The sequence below is a fragment of the Ascaphus truei genome, chromosome 7, assembly GCF_040206685.1.
Source record: "Ascaphus truei isolate aAscTru1 chromosome 7, aAscTru1.hap1, whole genome shotgun sequence".
Lineage (NCBI taxonomy): Eukaryota > Metazoa > Chordata > Amphibia > Anura > Ascaphidae > Ascaphus > Ascaphus truei.
The window spans coordinates 26113461-26131605 of record NC_134489.1 but is presented as its reverse complement, the minus strand read 5'-3'; the positions used below and the strand labels follow the sequence as shown (position 1 = coordinate 26131605).

Genomic DNA, 18145 nt, shown 5'->3' with positions numbered 1-18145 from the left:
TGAGACCAGGTGCGCTCCACATGTGACAGTCTTCTCCGAAGAGTAGGCTAGTCCGGTTCCATGACGTCTTCCTCCGGAGAGTCCGACGTCCTTCTCGTTCCCTCCTAGTGCAGCTGCGCCGCAGGAGGGTCCAAGTCTTTAGGGTTTTCAGCGTACGCCTACTAACCCACCGTAGTCTTTTCCCGAAGGAGGGGTGACCACCGACCAGCACTTAGTCTTCTCGCTCTCCGAAGAAAGAAGGGTGACTATAACCCGACACCAACAAACAAAAAGAGTTCATAGTGCAAGTGCTCCTGTGCGCTGTGTGATGCAGTGCAGGAAGTGCTCTGACAGACGACACAAAAAAATGTGCACGAGTGCACGCCCAGCCCTTTGCAAGGCCAGGCGGGTGAAAAAAATATTGGCTTGTCCCCTCAGCGGAAGGCAATAAGGGGGGCCAAAGTGCGGGAAAAATAGGGTACGGTGCAATAAAATCAGTGCAGATCAAGTGCTCGTAAGTGGTGGCCGGACGCCCAAAACGACCAACCACAGTGCAGCAAGTGATACTCCACCAGGTTTTCCACGCCTGGTGGTGCAAGATTAAAAAGCCCGGGCTACTTTGCATCCGCCCTCTCAGCCCATGACCAGACCAAGTGATGCAACTAGGGCCATCCTTCACAGGACAGACCCTACACTTGATCTTAGCCAAAAGGCCGAGAAGCGATAACCAGAAATGGGCCCCCGCCTGAGCGCCGCCCGACGGCCGGGGGCGCTACGCTTTAGGGAGAAGGGCAGAGGGAGCCGCTGGCTGCCCGCTCGCCTCCTCCCCCAGCAGGCCTGCCTCCAGTCCCTCCGCTCCTCCCGACACAGCCCCGGGGAGTCTATGCAGCAGCGGCGGCGACGACGACGACGGATGCAAAAGCCAAAGACTTTCTATGGAGTAAAGAAAAGCAGCCGCACACACTGCTGGGGGGCCCGCATGGCCAGCAAACAGCCAAAAAGGCACATGCTTACAGTTCTTTTTCCGGCACCAGGCTTCGTCTGCTTATTTGCATAGGAACCGCCCACTTTTTCTCTGCTAGCCGACTCGTCTGGGCTGCCATGAAACTCAGGCAGCAAGCAAGCAGCCAGTGGCTGGGCTTTTCAGTTCAGGTCATTTCAGCCAGCCAGCCAGCCAGCCAGCCAGCCAGCCATTGTGACAAGAAGGCAGCAAGTCAAGGCATTTGCTGCTTGCTGCTTGCTGCTTGCTGCTGCAGTGTTTGCTATGCAGGCTATTTGGATACAGCTTCAACAGGAGTTTCTTAGGCATCTGCTCGTTCGGACTGAATTAGGCTAGGCAGCAGGCGGCACTCCTGCTCCATGCGAGGAGGAGCTGAAAAGAAAAGAAAGTAAGAAGCCACGCAAAAGAGCAAACAAGACACAGCAAAAAGAAGGAGGCTTTATTTTGTCGTCATTTCATCTTCTTCTTTCTTTGCAAAAGAAAGAGCCAAAAATGCATGTTTGTTTTTTTTCTGTCAGACAGTCATTTGTTTCTATTTTTTGATACAAGCCAAATATCCCCAAAGGGAAGTGCACCGGTCCTGGAGGTACTGCAATACCAGGTCAATGCGTGGAGTGGACAGAGCAAGCTCTTCTTCCATCTCCCTGTTCTAAAAATCCATTTAATATATGGTCCCCAGATAGGGGACGTATCAGATATTAAACTGATAAGAACAGATTTTTTTTTTTTTTTTTTTTTTTTTTTTTTATTTGCATATTTGAAAAATATACAATTTAACATTTTGTTTTACATTTTCTTTTTGAACAAAAATTATATAATAAAAATTATTCTTTCATAATTTTCCAAACAAAAATTCTCAATTACTTCACAAAAGCAAGTCAAATACATTCTAAAATTCCCCAAAAAACATCCCATACATTTACAGAAACCCCTACATATAATTCTATTTTACTTCCATTCTATTTCATTTACATTTCTATTTTTCCCTTACTTTTTCATTACCCCACTAAACACATCAAATAGAAAACTTTTGTTCCATCAGTTATCATACTTTCTTTAAACAAAAATTCATTCTTTCTCCATCCTATCTATCCCTTCTAATTCCCCACCTCCGACGTTTAATTCTTTTTCCAAATCTTTTCTCATTTCCTCTAGTCTTTGTTTTATTCTTTGAAGACTTTTTCCTTTTGTTTTACTAAGCTCTGAGCCTTTTGCCTCAAAAACTTTTTTCTCTTCATTTAATTTAACATATTCATTTTTCCATTTAATATACATTTGAACATCCCACCAGAACACAGTTTTTTTGGCCCATTTGTTTGCTGTCATCATTTCTTCTATTCTTTCCCTCATTATTTGTATATCTATTTCCCCTTTTTCCATTTCCCAAATTTCCTTCCAAAATTCCTTTCTTCGTTTCTCTATCATCTCCTCCCAGCTTTCTTTTGTTTGTGTGTCTACAACTATCTTACTTTTGTCTCTTTTCTGAGTTATTTTACTTTCTTCTGACTCACTCACTGATGAGGTTTCAGGCTCACTTCTAGTTGGTCCAGCTATTTCCTCTGAGGTTTCCTTATTCTCTATTGCTTTAAACTTACAGGTACTTCCTTCCTCCCTTCTCCCTTCCTCTCCCCCGCTTTCACCCACAGATAGAACTCCTCCCTCACTTTCACTTCTACTCGTCCCTCCCACCTTCCGTGTTGGCATTCCTATTATCTTCCCCCTTTCTATCTCCTTGTTTGGGCGTCCCTTTTCCTCTTTCTGCACCCCTCCTCTTTCACTTTCTGATGAGGAGACTGACCCCCAATCACTCCCACTACTCCTAGCTGCTTCCAGTGTTTTAGTTTCCAGAACTCTAGGATACCCCTCAAAATTACTGTGCTCTTTCTCCCTTGGCATGATGCTTTCCGGGGTCTCCTCCACCACTATATCTTGTACTTCCTCCTCCTCGCTAACATCCTCCACATCTCTGAAAAACTCCCTTTCCTCCTCTCTTTCCTTGAGGACTGCTCTGCCCTCCTTCACCTCCACTAAAAGTATATTCTCTTTTTTCATTTCTTCATATTCCTCTTTTGTAATGTTTTTCCTTTGGTGCATTACTTCGTCTAATCTTTTAATAATTTGCTGATCTGTACTTCCTCTATGTTGCTTCCTAAAAACTTCTACCCAGAAATCTACTTCCCCTACTGCCCTCTGAAACTCTCCCATTTTCTCCTCTAAAACACTTCCACTTGGTATTTCTCCTATCTGTTCCCTTCCTATCTTCGCAACCCTCTCTACTTTCTCTCTAGGCCCCTCTCTCTTCTCTCCCTCTTGGCCCTCCTTCCCTTCCACGCTGTCTGCTTCCTGTTGGCTTTTACGTTTTTGGGGCTTCTTTTCCCCAACTGTGACCTCCATTCCCTCCTCCTGCTCTTCACCAAATTTCCCTTCCCCTCCCTGTGCGTCTTGAGCATCCATTCTTTCAGCCCAACTTGGGTCATGCACATTCTCTGACTCTATTGTCCCACCCCCCTCCAAAATCAGACCACAGTCTCCCCCCTCCCCCTTTTCCCCAGCAAAGTTCCGGGCAATACTTTCCAAAAATTGATCTTCTTTTTTTTTCTCCTGGGCATCTTTTTCTCGACTTGACATACAGGTTTCCTCCTCATTTGCTGCCTGGGCATAAGTTTTCTCCGTGCACTGTCTTGCCAAATGTCCTCTCTTTCCACAATAGTGGCACTTTTTTGGGACACTACAGCTGCTTACAGTATGTCCCTCTTCCCCACAGTTCCGACACACTACTCCTGTTTTTGGGCATCCTTCTTTCGTATGTCCGTAACTAAAACAATGTCTACAGTATAAAGGCTGTCCTGGATAGAACAAAAAGCCTCTGTCTCCTTTAATATTGAAGATGGCAGGTGGGTGTGTCACCCCTCCTACGCACGACGTATCTCTCCTGAAGCGCACCCAATATCGTCTTTTCCCATTAAATATACCGTAATGGTTCTTTTGTTCTTCTCCTCCTTTTACCATCTCACAGTATCGTTTTAGAAACCACATAATATCTTCACCCCTTGCATAAGGGTTGTACATATGCAGTACCAATGGTTTCTCTTCCATCATGAAACTAGGAATAACCTTAATTCCTCTCAGGTTTGGGTCCTCGGCTCTCTCTTTGCATCTTTCAAACAGGTTCCAACAATCTTCTTCCTGGAAGCAGGTCAGATCAAAAATCCCCTGCGCAGGGAAATCTTGTAGACAGAGGATCTTCTCCTCATGTAGGCCAATCAGCTCCCACAGGACTTTCTCCACAATCCATCGTAGATCAACTCGGCTTCTCTCTGACTCCACAACCAGAAACCGGATGGAGTTTCTCATCCCTGTTTGGGCTGCCATGCTGATTCCTCTGCTTCTCCAAGCTTAGGTGCGGCACCCCAAAAGCAGCAGGGGACTTAAGCCGGTTAAGGCGATGTCCCCAGGCCAAGGTGCCGGCCCTTCACTTTCTCCGCTCTCCGCTCTCCGTTCTCGATCGCCCCTCGTCGCTCGAGATGGCGTGCCCCCCCAAAAGCAGCAAGGATCTTAAGCCCCCGAAGGGGCGATGATCCAGGGCCAAGGGGTCACAGTCTCAGCAAAGCCCCTGACTCAGACACTTGATCTGAGCCAAAAGGCCGAGAAGCGATAACCAGAAATGGGCCCCCGCCTGAGCGCCGCCCGACGGCCAGGGGCGCTACGCTTTAGGGAGAAGGGCAGAGGGAGCCGCTGGCTGCCCGCTCGCCTCCTCCCCCAGCAGGCCTGCCTCCAGTCCCTCCGCTCCTCCCGACACAGCCCCGGGGAGTCTATGCAGCAGCGGCGGCGACGACGACGACGGATGCAAAAGCCAAAGACTTTCTATGGAGTAAAGAAAAGCAGCCGCACACACTGCTGGGGGGCCCGCATGGCCAGCAAACAGCCAAAAAGGCACATGCTTCCAGTTCTTTTTCCGGCACCAGGCTTCGTCTGCTTATTTGCATAGGAACCGCCCACTTTTTCTCTGCTAGCCGACTCGTCCGGGCTGCCATGAAACTCAGGCAGCAAGCATGCAAGCAGCCAGTGGCTGGGCTTTTCAGTTCAGGTCATTTCAGCCAGCCAGCCATTGTGACAAGAAGCCAGCAAGTCAAGGCATTTGCTGCTTGCTGCTTGCTGCTTGCTGCTGCAGTGTTTGCTATGCAGGCTATTTGGATACAGCTTCAACAGGAGTTTCTTAGGCATCTGCTCGTTCGGACTGAATTAGGCTAGGCAGCAGGCGGCACTCCTGCTCCATGCGAGGAGGAGCTGAAAAGAAAAGAAAGTAAGAAGCCACGCAAAAGAGCAAACAAGACACAGCAAAAAGAAGGAGGCTTTATTTTGTCGTCATTTCATCTTCTTCTTTCTTTGCAAAAGAAAGAGCCAAAAATGCATGTTTGTTTTTTTTCTGTCAGACAGTCATTTGTTTCTATTTTTTGATACAAGCCAAATATCCCCAAAGGGAAGTGCACCGGTCCTGGAGGTACTGCAATACCAGGTCAATGCGTGGAGTGGACAGAGCAAGCTCTTCTTCCATCTCCCTGTTCTAAAAATCCATTTAATATATGGTCCCCAGATAGGGGACGTATCAGATATTAAACTGATAAGAACAGATTTTTTTTTTGTTTTTAAATGTTTATTCACATTTCAAAATATTTACAAACAGTAAATAAGAAAACCATTTCCACAAATAAATCAAACATTCTAACAGAAACTTCAAATTTCTTAATTCCCAAAAACACCTCTATGTACAAAAAATTTACATTATCTCACATTTTAACACCCATATATTACATATTCAACATCAAGATACATATTCAGCAAAGAAAAGGAAAAACAAAAAAACTTTTCAAAATAATAACAAAACCCCCTTTACATGCAATAACCCCAAACAACAAAGATATTCATCCAAACCACTGTTTTCACTTCCTATACGTAAACTCAAAACTTAGAATAGTTCATTCCCTAAGGAAAAACTGAAATCACTAACATATAGTTCCCAAAAAGGTTGGATCCCGTGTTGCCCATTCCTTCTTCTTTCTTATTCGTTCCATATAGTCTTTTGCATAAGTTTTAAAGGCTGCCTCTGTCCTCTGCTTTCTCATTTGAATTACCTTTTCTAATAACTCTATTACTACCATGTAGTCAGCAAAAGGGTTTATCTCTTTCCAAAAATTCAGCCACCCTTCTCCATCCCCCACTATCTCTTGCACTTCCTCTACTTTCTTTCTTATCATTTTTTTGGAAAAAGATTCTACCCCCACCCTACTCGAGCTCGCTCTCTCTTCGTTTGCCACTATTTTGGTACATACTTCTACTATGCTCTTTTGTTCTACCTTCTTTTGGCTACTTTTCCCTTCCGTTAATTTTGTTACTCCCTGTTTTGGAGTCCCCCCTACGAAATCGCTATCACTCTCACCAATACCTGACACTACTCCCTCTTCACTCTCACTCCTACTTGTTCCACCTACTTTACGTCTTGGTGTAGCGCTTGGCTTCCTCCCTCTTTCCTCCTCTTTTCCTTTCCTTCCTATAGTTACGGGATCTGCTACTTCACTCTCTTCTGAACCACTCAGCCCTTTTACATCCCTTCTTCCAACTCCACTCGGGCCTATCTTCACTTCTCTCTCCTCTTCCACTTTCTCTACCTTGTCTCCCTGCCCCTTCCTAATAGGTCTGCTCTCATCACTTCTGCCTATCCCATCTAAAATCTCCGGGGCCCAGTCTGTAAATACTATGTCTTTCTCCTCTCCCCCCACACAACGATCTTCCAGGGTTTCTTCCACCATTGTTACCTCTGGAGAGACCACCAAATCACGAGTTTCCTCTCCCTCACTAATACCCATATCTTGCTCAAATTCCATCCACTCTTCCCCCTCTCTCCCCTTGTATACTCTTTTCCCATCTCTAAATTCTAGCCACTGTACCCCTTCTTTTTTGCTTTGCTCATACTCCTCTTTAGACATATTTTTCCTTTGACACATCAATTTATCTAGTCTCTCTGTAATTTGAGCATCCTTGCTCCCAACATGTTGTTTTCTAAACACCCACACCCAAAAATCCACATCTCCAACTGCTTTCTGAAACTCTTCCATTTTCTCTAATAAAACCTTCTGACTTCTCACTTCAGCAGCTTCCCCTTCGGGTGTTTTCTCTATTTTCTCCCTTGGGCCCTCCCCCTTTATCTCTACTTGTCTACCCTCCGTTACATCTACCTCTTGCTTACGTTTTTGAGCTTTTTTTTCCCCCACAGTTACCTCCATTCCTTCCCCCTGCTCTTCCTGGGTCAAAACCCCCACACTCTGCACCTCCTGTACCTCCATTTGATCCCCCCAACTCGGCTGTGCTGCCCCCAAAAGATCTGTTACTGACCCCTGGGTGAGAACTCCCAATCCATCTCCCCCCCCCACCTCAAAACTTCGGGCTATTGCTTCTACAAAAAGCTCTTCCTCCCTCTTTTGGGTCTCCGTTGGCTGTCCCCCCCAAGAACTGTCCATTCCCCCTTTTTGGAAAGTGTCCTTCATATCCGTTCCCCCCCTCGCCGCCCGTGCATAGCTCTTTTGCGGGCACTGGCGGAAAAGATGGCCTCCTTCCCCACATAAGTCACATTTCTTAGGGACACTGCAGTGGGATGCCATATGTCCCTCCTCTCCGCAATTACGGCACACTGCCCCTATTTTCTCACAGTCGACTCTTGTGTGGCCATACTTAAAGCAGTTCCTACAATAGGTCGGCTGTCCAGGGTAATTGAGGAAACCCCTGTTTCCACCGATGCTGAAACTAGCCGGGGGGTGCATTACGCCTCCAACACATGATGCATCTGGCCTGAAGCGCACCCAAAACCGCCTTTTGGCATTGAACATGTTGTACGGGTTCTTCATCTCAATGCCTCCTCTTACCACCGTACAGTATCTTTTCAAAAAGAAAATGATATCTTCCTTCAAGATGTACGGGTTGTACATGTGAACAACAACCGATCTCTCATCCATCATATAGCTTGGTGCAATGCTGATCCCACGCATATTGGGCTCTCCTGCAGCCTCCTTACATCTCTGCAAGACGTTCAGGCAGTCACATTCTTCGCAAAGGGTCAGATCGAATATTCCTTGCCTCGGGAAATCCTGCAAGCAGAAGATCTTTGCCGCATCCAGCCCCACGATCTCTCTCAGCACCTTCTCCACGAAAAAGGTAAGACCCACTCGATCTCTCTCCGTCTCCACGACCTGGAACCGCAGCGTGTTCCTCAGGCTCGCTCCCGCAGCCATCGTTGACGTCCTCGCCTTCCCGAAGAGCTTAGGTGCGGCACCCCGAAAGCAGCATGTGACTTAAGCCCTGGGGCGATGTCACAAGGCAAAGGTGCCGGCCCTTCCCTCTCTCTGATGGCCTTCTGGTTTCAGACACTTGGTCTTAGCCAAAAGGCCGAGAAGCGATAACCAGAAATGGGCCCCCGCCTGAGCGCCGCCCGACGGCCAGGGGCGCTACGCTTTAGGGAGAAGGGCAGAGGGAGCCGCTGGCTGCCCGCTCGCCTCCTCCCCCAGCAGGCCTGCCTCCAGTCCCTCCGCTCCTCCCGACACAGCCCCGGGGAGTCTATGCAGCAGCGGCGGCGACGACGACGACGGATGCAAAAGCCAAAGACTTTCTATGGAGTAAAGAAAAGCAGCCGCACACACTGCTGGGGGGCCCGCATGGCCAGCAAACAGCCAAAAAGGCACATGCTTCCAGTTCTTTTTCCGGCACCAGGCTTCGTCTGCTTATTTGCATAGGAACCGCCCACTTTTTCTCTGCTAGCCGACTCGTCCGGGCTGCCATGAAACTCAGGCAGCAAGCATGCAAGCAGCCAGTGGCTGGGCTTTTCAGTTCAGGTCATTTCAGCCAGCCAGCCATTGTGACAAGAAGCCAGCAAGTCAAGGCATTTGCTGCTTGCTGCTTGCTGCTTGCTGCTGCAGTGTTTGCTATGCAGGCTATTTGGATACAGCTTCAACAGGAGTTTCTTAGGCATCTGCTCGTTCGGACTGAATTAGGCTAGGCAGCAGGCGGCACTCCTGCTCCATGCGAGGAGGAGCTGAAAAGAAAAGAAAGTAAGAAGCCACGCAAAAGAGCAAACAAGACACAGCAAAAAGAAGGAGGCTTTATTTTGTCGTCATTTCATCTTCTTCTTTCTTTGCAAAAGAAAGAGCCAAAAATGCATGTTTGTTTTTTTTCTGTCAGACAGTCATTTGTTTCTATTTTTTGATACAAGCCAAATATCCCCAAAGGGAAGTGCACCGGTCCTGGAGGTACTGCAATACCAGGTCAATGCGTGGAGTGGACAGAGCAAGCTCTTCTTCCATCTCCCTGTTCTAAAAATCCATTTAATATATGGTCCCCAGATAGGGGACGTATCAGATATTAAACTGATAAGAACAGATACTACACTTGATCTTAGCCAAAAGGCCGAGAAGCGATAACCAGAAATGGGCCCCCGCCTGAGCGCCGCCCGACGGCCAGGGGCGCTACGCTTTAGGGAGAAGGGCAGAGGGAGCCGCTGGCTGCCCGCTCGCCTCCTCCCCCAGCAGGCCTGCCTCCAGTCCCTCCGCTCCTCCCGACACAGCCCCGGGGAGTCTATGCAGCAGCGGCGGCGACGACGACGACGGATGCAAAAGCCAAAGACTTTCTATGGAGTAAAGAAAAGCAGCCGCACACACTGCTGGGGGGCCCGCATGGCCAGCAAACAGCCAAAAAGGCACATGCTTCCAGTTCTTTTTCCGGCACCAGGCTTCGTCTGCTTATTTGCATAGGAACCGCCCACTTTTTCTCTGCTAGCCGACTCGTCCGGGCTGCCATGAAACTCAGGCAGCAAGCATGCAAGCAGCCAGTGGCTGGGCTTTTCAGTTCAGGTCATTTCAGCCAGCCAGCCATTGTGACAAGAAGCCAGCAAGTCAAGGCATTTGCTGCTTGCTGCTTGCTGCTTGCTGCTGCAGTGTTTGCTATGCAGGCTATTTGGATACAGCTTCAACAGGAGTTTCTTAGGCATCTGCTCGTTCGGACTGAATTAGGCTAGGCAGCAGGCGGCACTCCTGCTCCATGCGAGGAGGAGCTGAAAAGAAAAGAAAGTAAGAAGCCACGCAAAAGAGCAAACAAGACACAGCAAAAAGAAGGAGGCTTTATTTTGTCGTCATTTCATCTTCTTCTTTCTTTGCAAAAGAAAGAGCCAAAAATGCATGTTTGTTTTTTTTCTGTCAGACAGTCATTTGTTTCTATTTTTTGATACAAGCCAAATATCCCCAAAGGGAAGTGCACCGGTCCTGGAGGTACTGCAATACCAGGTCAATGCGTGGAGTGGACAGAGCAAGCTCTTCTTCCATCTCCCTGTTCTAAAAATCCATTTAATATATGGTCCCCAGATAGGGGACGTATCAGATATTAAACTGATAAGAACAGATTTTTGTTTTGAAAATTCTTTTATTATGCAGCGAATCTTTACAACAAGATTATAACAGTACATAAAACATTTTCCAAACGAAAAAAAACCGCGACGTAGACAACGGCGCAGTGCATATCCCATACATCTCACATACATTTTTATTAATGGTTTCCCCAAAAGTAAAAAAAACTGTGACGAACACGACGGTGCAGTGCATTTATACATATGCACCGCACCACAGGCAAACATTAACTCTAACTTTATTGCACAGAAAAACCTTTGGGGCAGGGGAGTGGAAGGGGGTGGGGAGGGGGGTGTTTAGTCCTCCTCCTCTGGACCGTCAAAGATGGAATAGTCATTGAGCAGGCTGTGGAGCAGCCTGCGACAGTCCTGTACCGACATCCTCTTCTTCCCCTTGGTCAAACGTTCCCTGGCGAATAGTAGAACGTCTTTGAAACAGCACATTAGACGCCAACCGGCTTCGATTGCGTCCTCTGTGTGTGTTCCTGTGAAAAGTCCGTGGAACACCGAGTAGTACGTGACGCACTTCCTCGGTATACAATTCTTTAAGTCCGTGTCCAGCGCACGCAGCAAGGCCTGCGCAAAGGGGCAGTCCCAGAAGAGGTGCATGACACTTTCCTCCACTGGGTTACACCTGGGGCAGTGCCTCACGAGGCTGAGTTTTCTCTGGTACTTGTCCGCATTCACAGGGAGTCCCCCGTGTATGGCCTGCCAAGCAATGTCTTTGTGTTTGTTCGTAAGTCTTTTCGATGCCACATTCCTCCACACCGTTCCAAAAGTGTTGGGGTGGAGGCCTGGGACCGATTCCATGATGTCTTTGGCCCTGATCATTTTGTAGATGACCTTGGGCTTCCACAGGTCTGGTTTTACTCCCTCCAGATTGTTCTGCCTCACAAACTTCTTCACGTCCTTGTAGAACCAGGCCGTGTGCCAGCTGTAAGGGATGGAGCTGTCCCACTTGTCCCACCCCAGTGCTCTCCAGAGCGGCAGGAGTAGGAGGCGGGACATGGAGTAGCCAGAGGAGTCTTTGTCGCAGTCTCTCAGGGTGATCCGCACGCAGTTGCTCACAAAGAAGGCTCGCAGCATAGTGGGGATATCGGGGATTCCTCTACCCCCCTTGTGCGGCTCCTTGTACATCAGCTCGCGCTTTCCCCTCTCGTACTTGGCCCCCCAGACAAAGCGGAACACTGCCATGGAGATCTCCTTGCAGGTTCCGGGCGAAGGCGGGTATGCCTGGGCCACGTACTGCAGGACAGGAAGGATCTCGTTCAGCAGTACCAGCTTTTTCCCCTCAATGGTGAGGGGTCTGAGGCGCCACAATCCGATCTTCTGCTTCACCTTGTTCAGCCTCTCGTTCCAGCTCTTCAGGGCAGCCCCCTCGCTCCCCACACCAAACCAGACTCCAAGTATTTGAATGAGGCCTGCTCTGATGGGGAAGGGGAGGGGGTCGGCAGTCAGGTTCCAAAGCCCAAATAGCTTGGTCTCCGACTTCCCGCAGTTGACTTTTGCTCCTGAAGCTTTCCCGAAATCCTCGCACGTCTGGACCAGCGTCCTCACCGACCGGCTATCTGCGCAGAAGATGGTGACGTCATCCATGTAGAGCGAGCACTTCACTTCACGTCTCTGGGGTCCTGGCACGACAATCCCTCTGATCCCTGCGTCTCGTCTGATGCACTGGGCGAAGAGCTCTATACAACAGACAAAAAGGAGAGGTGAAAGAGGGCAGCCCTGCCTAACCCCCGAGAGGACAGGGAAGGGGTTAGTCTTCCATCCGTTCACGATCGCCACACTGCAAATGTCAAGGTACATCAGGTTAACATAAGAACAGAACATCTCCCCCATCCCATACTCACGCAGCACCCTGCCCATGAAATCATGGGAGACACGGTCAAAGGCCTTCTCCTGATCCAGAGTGACCAGGGCCGCGTGTACACGGCGGTCCTTGATGTAGTGGACTGTGTCTCTGATTAGGGCAAGGCTGTCCGCGATCCTGCGCCCGGGGATGCCGCACGTCTGGTCTGGGTGGATGATCTGGCTGATGACCTTCTTCAGTCTGTTCGCTAGGACTTTTGCCAGGATCTTGTAGTCCACGTTCAGGAGCGAGATGGGACGCCAGTTTTTGAGGTCGCACTTCTCCCCCTTCTGTTTGTACAAGAGCGTCAGCATTCCTTCCCTCAGCGTTGGGGGCATCCTACCTTCTGCTTCCATCTCCTTGTAAAGCTCGAGCAGGTCCGGGCCGATCAGGTCCCACAGCTTTGTGTATAACTCAGCTGGGATACCGTCTCCGCCCGGCGTCCTACCCGTCTTAAAGGATTTGGTTGCAGTGTGGAGCTCCTCCAGCGTCAGCGGGGCGTTCATGGCTGCTCTTCCTGCCGGGTCGATGGTGTTTGTAATCCCTGACAGGAATTTGTCAGCCTGGTCTTGGTCTGATGCTTTTGGGGAGTAGAGGTCTTCGTAGAAATCTTCCACGACTCCCATGACTTCCTCCTTCCCCTGCTGCACGTTGCCATCCTTGTCTCGCAGCTCCCTCAGGGGCGTGTGGGCGGAGTGGAGTTTCTTGAAGAAGAAGGCATTACATTTCTCCCCTCTCTCAAGGTTCTCCACCTTGGTACGGAAGATGATTCGTCTGGATTCCTCCTCAAAGTGCTTCCGCAGGCTCTCCTTGGTTTCCTCCAGGTCGTCATCCACGTCCCATCCGCAGCGTTTGAGGTCGTGCAGGGACTGCAGCTTGCGCTGCAGGCCCCCGAACTCCCCCTTCCTCTCACACGCCAGGCGTCTGCCCTTTGCCTGCAGGAAGCAGCGGATCCTTATCTTCGTGAATTCCCACCACTCTGCGGTGCTGGGGAAGCAGGCCTTTTCTTCTTTCCATGCTGTGTATGCTGTTCTCAGCTCCTCCATGATCTCCTCCCTTTCCAGCAGTGCGCAGTTCAGCTTCCAGGATCCTGGCCCTGGGGGGAAACCTCCTCCCAGGCGCCCCTGGAGATGAATGGCTCTGTGGTCAGAGAAATGTACTGCGACCATGGAGTGCTGGCTGTGCTGTACCTGCTTGGTGGTGAACAGGAAGTCAATCCGGGAACGCACGGAACCGTTTGGGCGACACCAAGAGTAGTTTGCGGCGCCTGCTCCCATAGATCCCACCACGTCCTTTAGGGATGCCTCCCCAATCATCGCCGTGAGTAGCCTTGACGTCACATCTATCTTTGCTGATTTGCTGGGGGGCACGCGCCCCCCCACCTCAATCGTGCAGTTGAAATCCCCACCCATCACCACTGCTCTGGAGGTTGCGAGCCAAGGGCGGAGGTGCTGGAAAAGTTCCAAGCGCTCATTTTTCCCAGGGGAGGCGTACACATTGATGAGCCTAACCGGCTCCCCTGCCCACGAACCGTCTACGACAAGTAATCTGCCGCAGACGAGTTCGTGGACAGAATCAACAGTGAAACATCCCCCCCTGATCAAAATGGCTACACCCGCGTTCCTGCACCCGTTCCCTCCAGACCAGTAGGAGGGGCCGTGAGACCACTGTCCGCTCAGGTGCCTGTAAGACCTGGAAAAAGGTAAGGCACATTCCTGTAGCATATACACATCACATTTCTGAAAAGAAAGGAATGTTAGTACTCTGGCACGTCTCATCCGCTCTCCTATGCTCCTTACGTTAATGGAGAAAATGTTAAAAGACGCCATTAGTTTGGGAATAAAGGGTTAGACAGACATGCAGTGATACTAGTTACCATCCTCGCTGGCGTGATTGGCTGTGCTGATCTCCTCGCACAGCTGGTTCAGCCGGTCCATGGTTTGCCCAAGGTTGTCATTGAGGAGGGTCTCTGCTGCCTCTCGCCCCTCTCTTATGAGCTCGTCCACGGTCTCCTGTACCTCGCTAGGTGGCTGTTCTAGAATAGCCTCCTGTTCCTCTACGATGGCTGCCTCCTGCATCTCCGCTTCCTCCTCCTCCTCCTCCAGGTCGCTTTCAAGGTCGCTGTCAGCGTCGCTGGAAGTGGGTGAGTCGCCGATTTGCATTTGGGCCCTCTTCTGCTCCAGCCCCTGGTGCGGGCTTTCCGTCTCAGGGGCTCTCCTCTTTATTCCCTGCTTCTCCGTACCGGTCTGGGCTCTGGGGGTGGTATCTGTAGCAAGGGAGGAAGGGGGAGGGGGTGCAACAGCCTCGGGGCTGGGGAGAGGAGTTACAGAGGGAGGGGCTGCAGCCTCGGGGAGGGTGGGGGGGGCTGCAGTGGAGGGTTGGGAGGAGGGGTCAAGGGGTGGTGGGTGGGCGGGGAGGGTTGGAGTAGGAGGGAGGGTGGGGGTTGCAGCAGCAGTGGGTGTGGGAGGGAGTGTTGCTGCAGGGGTGGGGATGGGGGGGGGTGGGGTGGGGATGGGGGTGGGTGGGGTGGGGGCTGCTACTGAAGGGGCAGCGGGCTCAGGAGCCACAGCGGGCGCTGTTTGGGTGGCCTCCTTTTGCCTTTGCTCCTTCTGATACTTACCCCCTTGTGCCTTTACGGGTTGGTTTGCAAGGGGCTTCTTGGCTGCCTTCTGGGTTGCTGTCAGGGGCACGCCCGGTGTCGCGCCTTTCGTCGCGGCCTCTGCATAGCTCCTGACCCTCAGATGGCAGTCCCGGAACATGTGGGTTGACTCTCCGCACAGGTCACAGGTTTTCTGGCGGGGACAATCCTTTGTTTCGTGTCCGGTGATCTTGCAGTTCCTGCAGGCTTTCAGGGTGCACTGTTTCCACTGATGCCCCAGGTTCCCACAATTACCGCAGGTCTGGGGCTGGTCAGGGTAAAAGATCCTCCCTGAGCTGCCCGCAAGTGAAAAACTGGGAGGGAGGTGGTGTAGCCGGTCTGCCGCGTCTGGATTTGGCCACAAGCGAACTACCATGCTCCACTTTCCTACCCAGTACCCCAACTTGTCTTTGATCCTGCTCGGCTCCTTCACCACGGTGCAAAAGCGCCGCAGAAAGGTAGCAATATCCTTTCCGGGGATATGGGGGTTCCTCACCGTCACAGTGATCCTCTTCTCGTCCCTCTGGATAGGGCAGTTCACGTCGAACTCTGAGAAGGGGACCTCCTGTTTCAGGGTCTGGAAAGCCTCCCAGTACCTCCTGCAGGCTCCCGCCGTGGCGAAGGTGACGAAAAACAGGCCACCCCTGAGGTCCTGGATGCTCAGGATCTCGTCCGGAGTAAAGCCCGCTTTGCTCACCAGCTCCTTGGCAAAGGTCTCAGCGTCCAATAGAGGGCGCTGTCCGTCGACCTCCCTCAGCTGCATCACCACTGTCTGCTTCATCCAGGGTTCCAGGCGGGGGATCCTCCTGTTGCTGCTGCTCCCAGCTCCAGGGTTGGAGCTGGGGCCGCCGCTGCTGGTGCTGGCAGTGGGGGTGAGGCCGCTGGGGGGGGCCACGTTGCCTGAGCCGCTGGAGATGGTAGCCGCTGGGCCTCCTCCGTCCGTCTCCTGGCTGCTGGGGACCGTCTCCGGGGGTGCCGTGTGCTTCTCCTTCTTCATCTTCTTCTTCTTGCGCAGGGTGGTCCCGGCGGGCTCCGTGGCGACCTCCATCCTCTCCGTTCCGGTCTGGGGGGCCGCTGTTGCCATCCTTCTCGTCGCAGGGGGGTAGAGCTTCGCCGTTCCTCGTAGCCCGGGGGTCCTGTCGCTTGGTCCTGAATCGCCCAGAGGTCAGGTGAGTCACCGTCTCTCTCTCGTGTTTCCGAATCGCCCAGAGGTCAGGTGCGTCACCCCAATAGCGGCAGGTAGCTTAAGCCCGAAGGCGATGCTACAAGGCCGAGGTTCCGGACCGTCTCTCTCTCGTGTTTCCGAAGCGCCCTGAGATCTAGTGCGTCACCCCAATAGCTGCATGTAGCTTAAGCCCGAAGGCGATGCTACAAGGCCGAGGTTCCGGACCGTCACTCTCCCGTTCGGCCTTCTGACTAAGACACTTGATCTTAGCCAAAAGGCCGAGAAGCGATAACCAGAAATGGGCCCCCGCCTGAGCGCCGCCCGACGGCCAGGGGCGCTACGCTTTAGGGAGAAGGGCAGAGGGAGCCGCTGGCTGCCCGCTCGCCTCCTCCCCCAGCAGGCCTGCCTCCAGTCCCTCCGCTCCTCCCGACACAGCCCCGGGGAGTCTATGCAGCAGCGGCGGCGACGACGACGACGGATGCAAAAGCCAAAGACTTTCTATGGAGTAAAGAAAAGCAGCCGCACACACTGCTGGGGGGCCCGCATGGCCAGCAAACAGCCAAAAAGGCACATGCTTCCAGTTCTTTTTCCGGCACCAGGCTTCGTCTGCTTATTTGCATAGGAACCGCCCACTTTTTCTCTGCTAGCCGACTCGTCCGGGCTGCCATGAAACTCAGGCAGCAAGCATGCAAGCAGCCAGTGGCTGGGCTTTTCAGTTCAGGTCATTTCAGCCAGCCAGCCATTGTGACAAGAAGCCAGCAAGTCAAGGCATTTGCTGCTTGCTGCTTGCTGCTTGCTGCTGCAGTGTTTGCTATGCAGGCTATTTGGATACAGCTTCAACAGGAGTTTCTTAGGCATCTGCTCGTTCGGACTGAATTAGGCTAGGCAGCAGGCGGCACTCCTGCTCCATGCGAGGAGGAGCTGAAAAGAAAAGAAAGTAAGAAGCCACGCAAAAGAGCAAACAAGACACAGCAAAAAGAAGGAGGCTTTATTTTGTCGTCATTTCATCTTCTTCTTTCTTTGCAAAAGAAAGAGCCAAAAATGCATGTTTGTTTTTTTTCTGTCAGACAGTCATTTGTTTCTATTTTTTGATACAAGCCAAATATCCCCAAAGGGAAGTGCACCGGTCCTGGAGGTACTGCAATACCAGGTCAATGCGTGGAGTGGACAGAGCAAGCTCTTCTTCCATCTCCCTGTTCTAAAAATCCATTTAATATATGGTCCCCAGATAGGGGACGTATCAGATATTAAACTGATAAGAACAGATTTTTTTGTTTTAAAGGTTTTTATTTCAACACATAAGAAAATTTTACAATGTTAACTTTTCGAAAAACAAAAAACCACCCTTACATTACAAAAACCCATCACATAACACAAACTACAATAACACTTTAAAGCATAACTTTCACTCCATCCCTTTATTCACTTAACATGCCTCACTTACACTTCCGCTTTTCTTCTCTTTCGCCCCTTCCCCTAACCACCTTCATTCAACCATCCATTCAATCTTATCTGTTTTCCTCCCTGGCCTCAACCAAGGAGAGGAGCACCGGCCCGCCTCTTCACTCCGAATACTCCACAAAAAGGGACCCAAAAAAACGCACTCCTCGTGCTTACCTAACTTCTCTATTTCCCCCTTTTACGGGGTACCATCATTTCCCTTTTTGTAAAACCCGTCGTCATATGTTAACCAATCCATACACATTACTCATCCATCCTCCCCCTACACACCCACCCATTCCCCTATCCCAAAAGTCACACATAATTCATTAAACATTACACGCATTTACTTAACTTAAAACCATTAACACCGTCAAAAAAAGGACAAGGTTCCCTCTTTCATCATTTTACCCAATTCCTGTCCTTCTGAACAGGACTACCTTTTTCCATTCCTTTTGACGCCAACTTCTTTCCTTCTCCTCACTTTTTCCCTTATCACACAAATAATATAAATACATTTTACTCATAATCAATCTCACACAGCTATCCACCTCTATTTCTTCTTTTTGAATTAACAACACATTCCTCACCTGCCACAACGCTTCTTTCACACAATTTATCATTCTCCA

General features: G+C 50.6%; 1 protein-coding gene, 3 non-coding genes and 3 pseudogenes across 4 annotated transcripts; all 7 read right to left on the bottom strand.

The window, feature by feature from the left end:
- Positions 1–549: 549 nt before the first annotated feature.
- Positions 550–704, bottom strand: LOC142500338 (U2 spliceosomal RNA; annotated as a pseudogene).
- An 839-nt stretch (positions 705–1543) lies between these two features.
- Positions 1544–1747, bottom strand: LOC142500200 (U2 spliceosomal RNA; annotated as a pseudogene).
- A 3711-nt stretch (positions 1748–5458) lies between these two features.
- On the bottom strand, positions 5459–5653 carry LOC142500740 (U2 spliceosomal RNA). The gene has a single exon (XR_012803264.1). It is a non-coding gene; the product is annotated as a U2 spliceosomal RNA (small nuclear RNA).
- A 3598-nt stretch (positions 5654–9251) lies between these two features.
- LOC142500619 (U2 spliceosomal RNA) lies at positions 9252–9442 on the bottom strand. The gene has a single exon (XR_012803156.1). It is a non-coding gene; the product is annotated as a U2 spliceosomal RNA (small nuclear RNA).
- Positions 9443–10265: 823 nt separating this feature from the next.
- Positions 10266–10453, bottom strand: LOC142500050 (U2 spliceosomal RNA). The gene has a single exon (XR_012802788.1). It is a non-coding gene; the product is annotated as a U2 spliceosomal RNA (small nuclear RNA).
- Positions 10454–13807: 3354 nt separating this feature from the next.
- On the bottom strand, positions 13808–15995 carry LOC142499923 (uncharacterized). Its single transcript, XM_075609978.1, has 3 exons — positions 14872–15995; positions 14177–14406; positions 13808–13821 (listed from the first exon to the last, which is right to left on the bottom strand). Exons 1-3 carry the CDS (start codon positions 15993–15995, stop codon positions 13808–13810), a joined length of 1368 nt encoding a protein of 455 aa, XP_075466093.1.
- Positions 15996–17189: 1194 nt separating this feature from the next.
- Positions 17190–17362, bottom strand: LOC142500823 (U2 spliceosomal RNA; annotated as a pseudogene).
- Positions 17363–18145: the final 783 nt, after the last annotated feature.

Coding starts and splice junctions, on each gene's coding strand:
- LOC142499923 (XM_075609978.1), bottom strand. CDS start 15,995: ATGGCAACAGCGGCCCCCCAGACCGGAACGGAGAGGATGGAGGTCGCC. Junction 14,407..14,871: donor AAGTATCAGAAGGAGCAAAG/GCAAAAGGAGGC, acceptor ACCCACTTCCAG/CGACGCTGACAGCGACCTTG.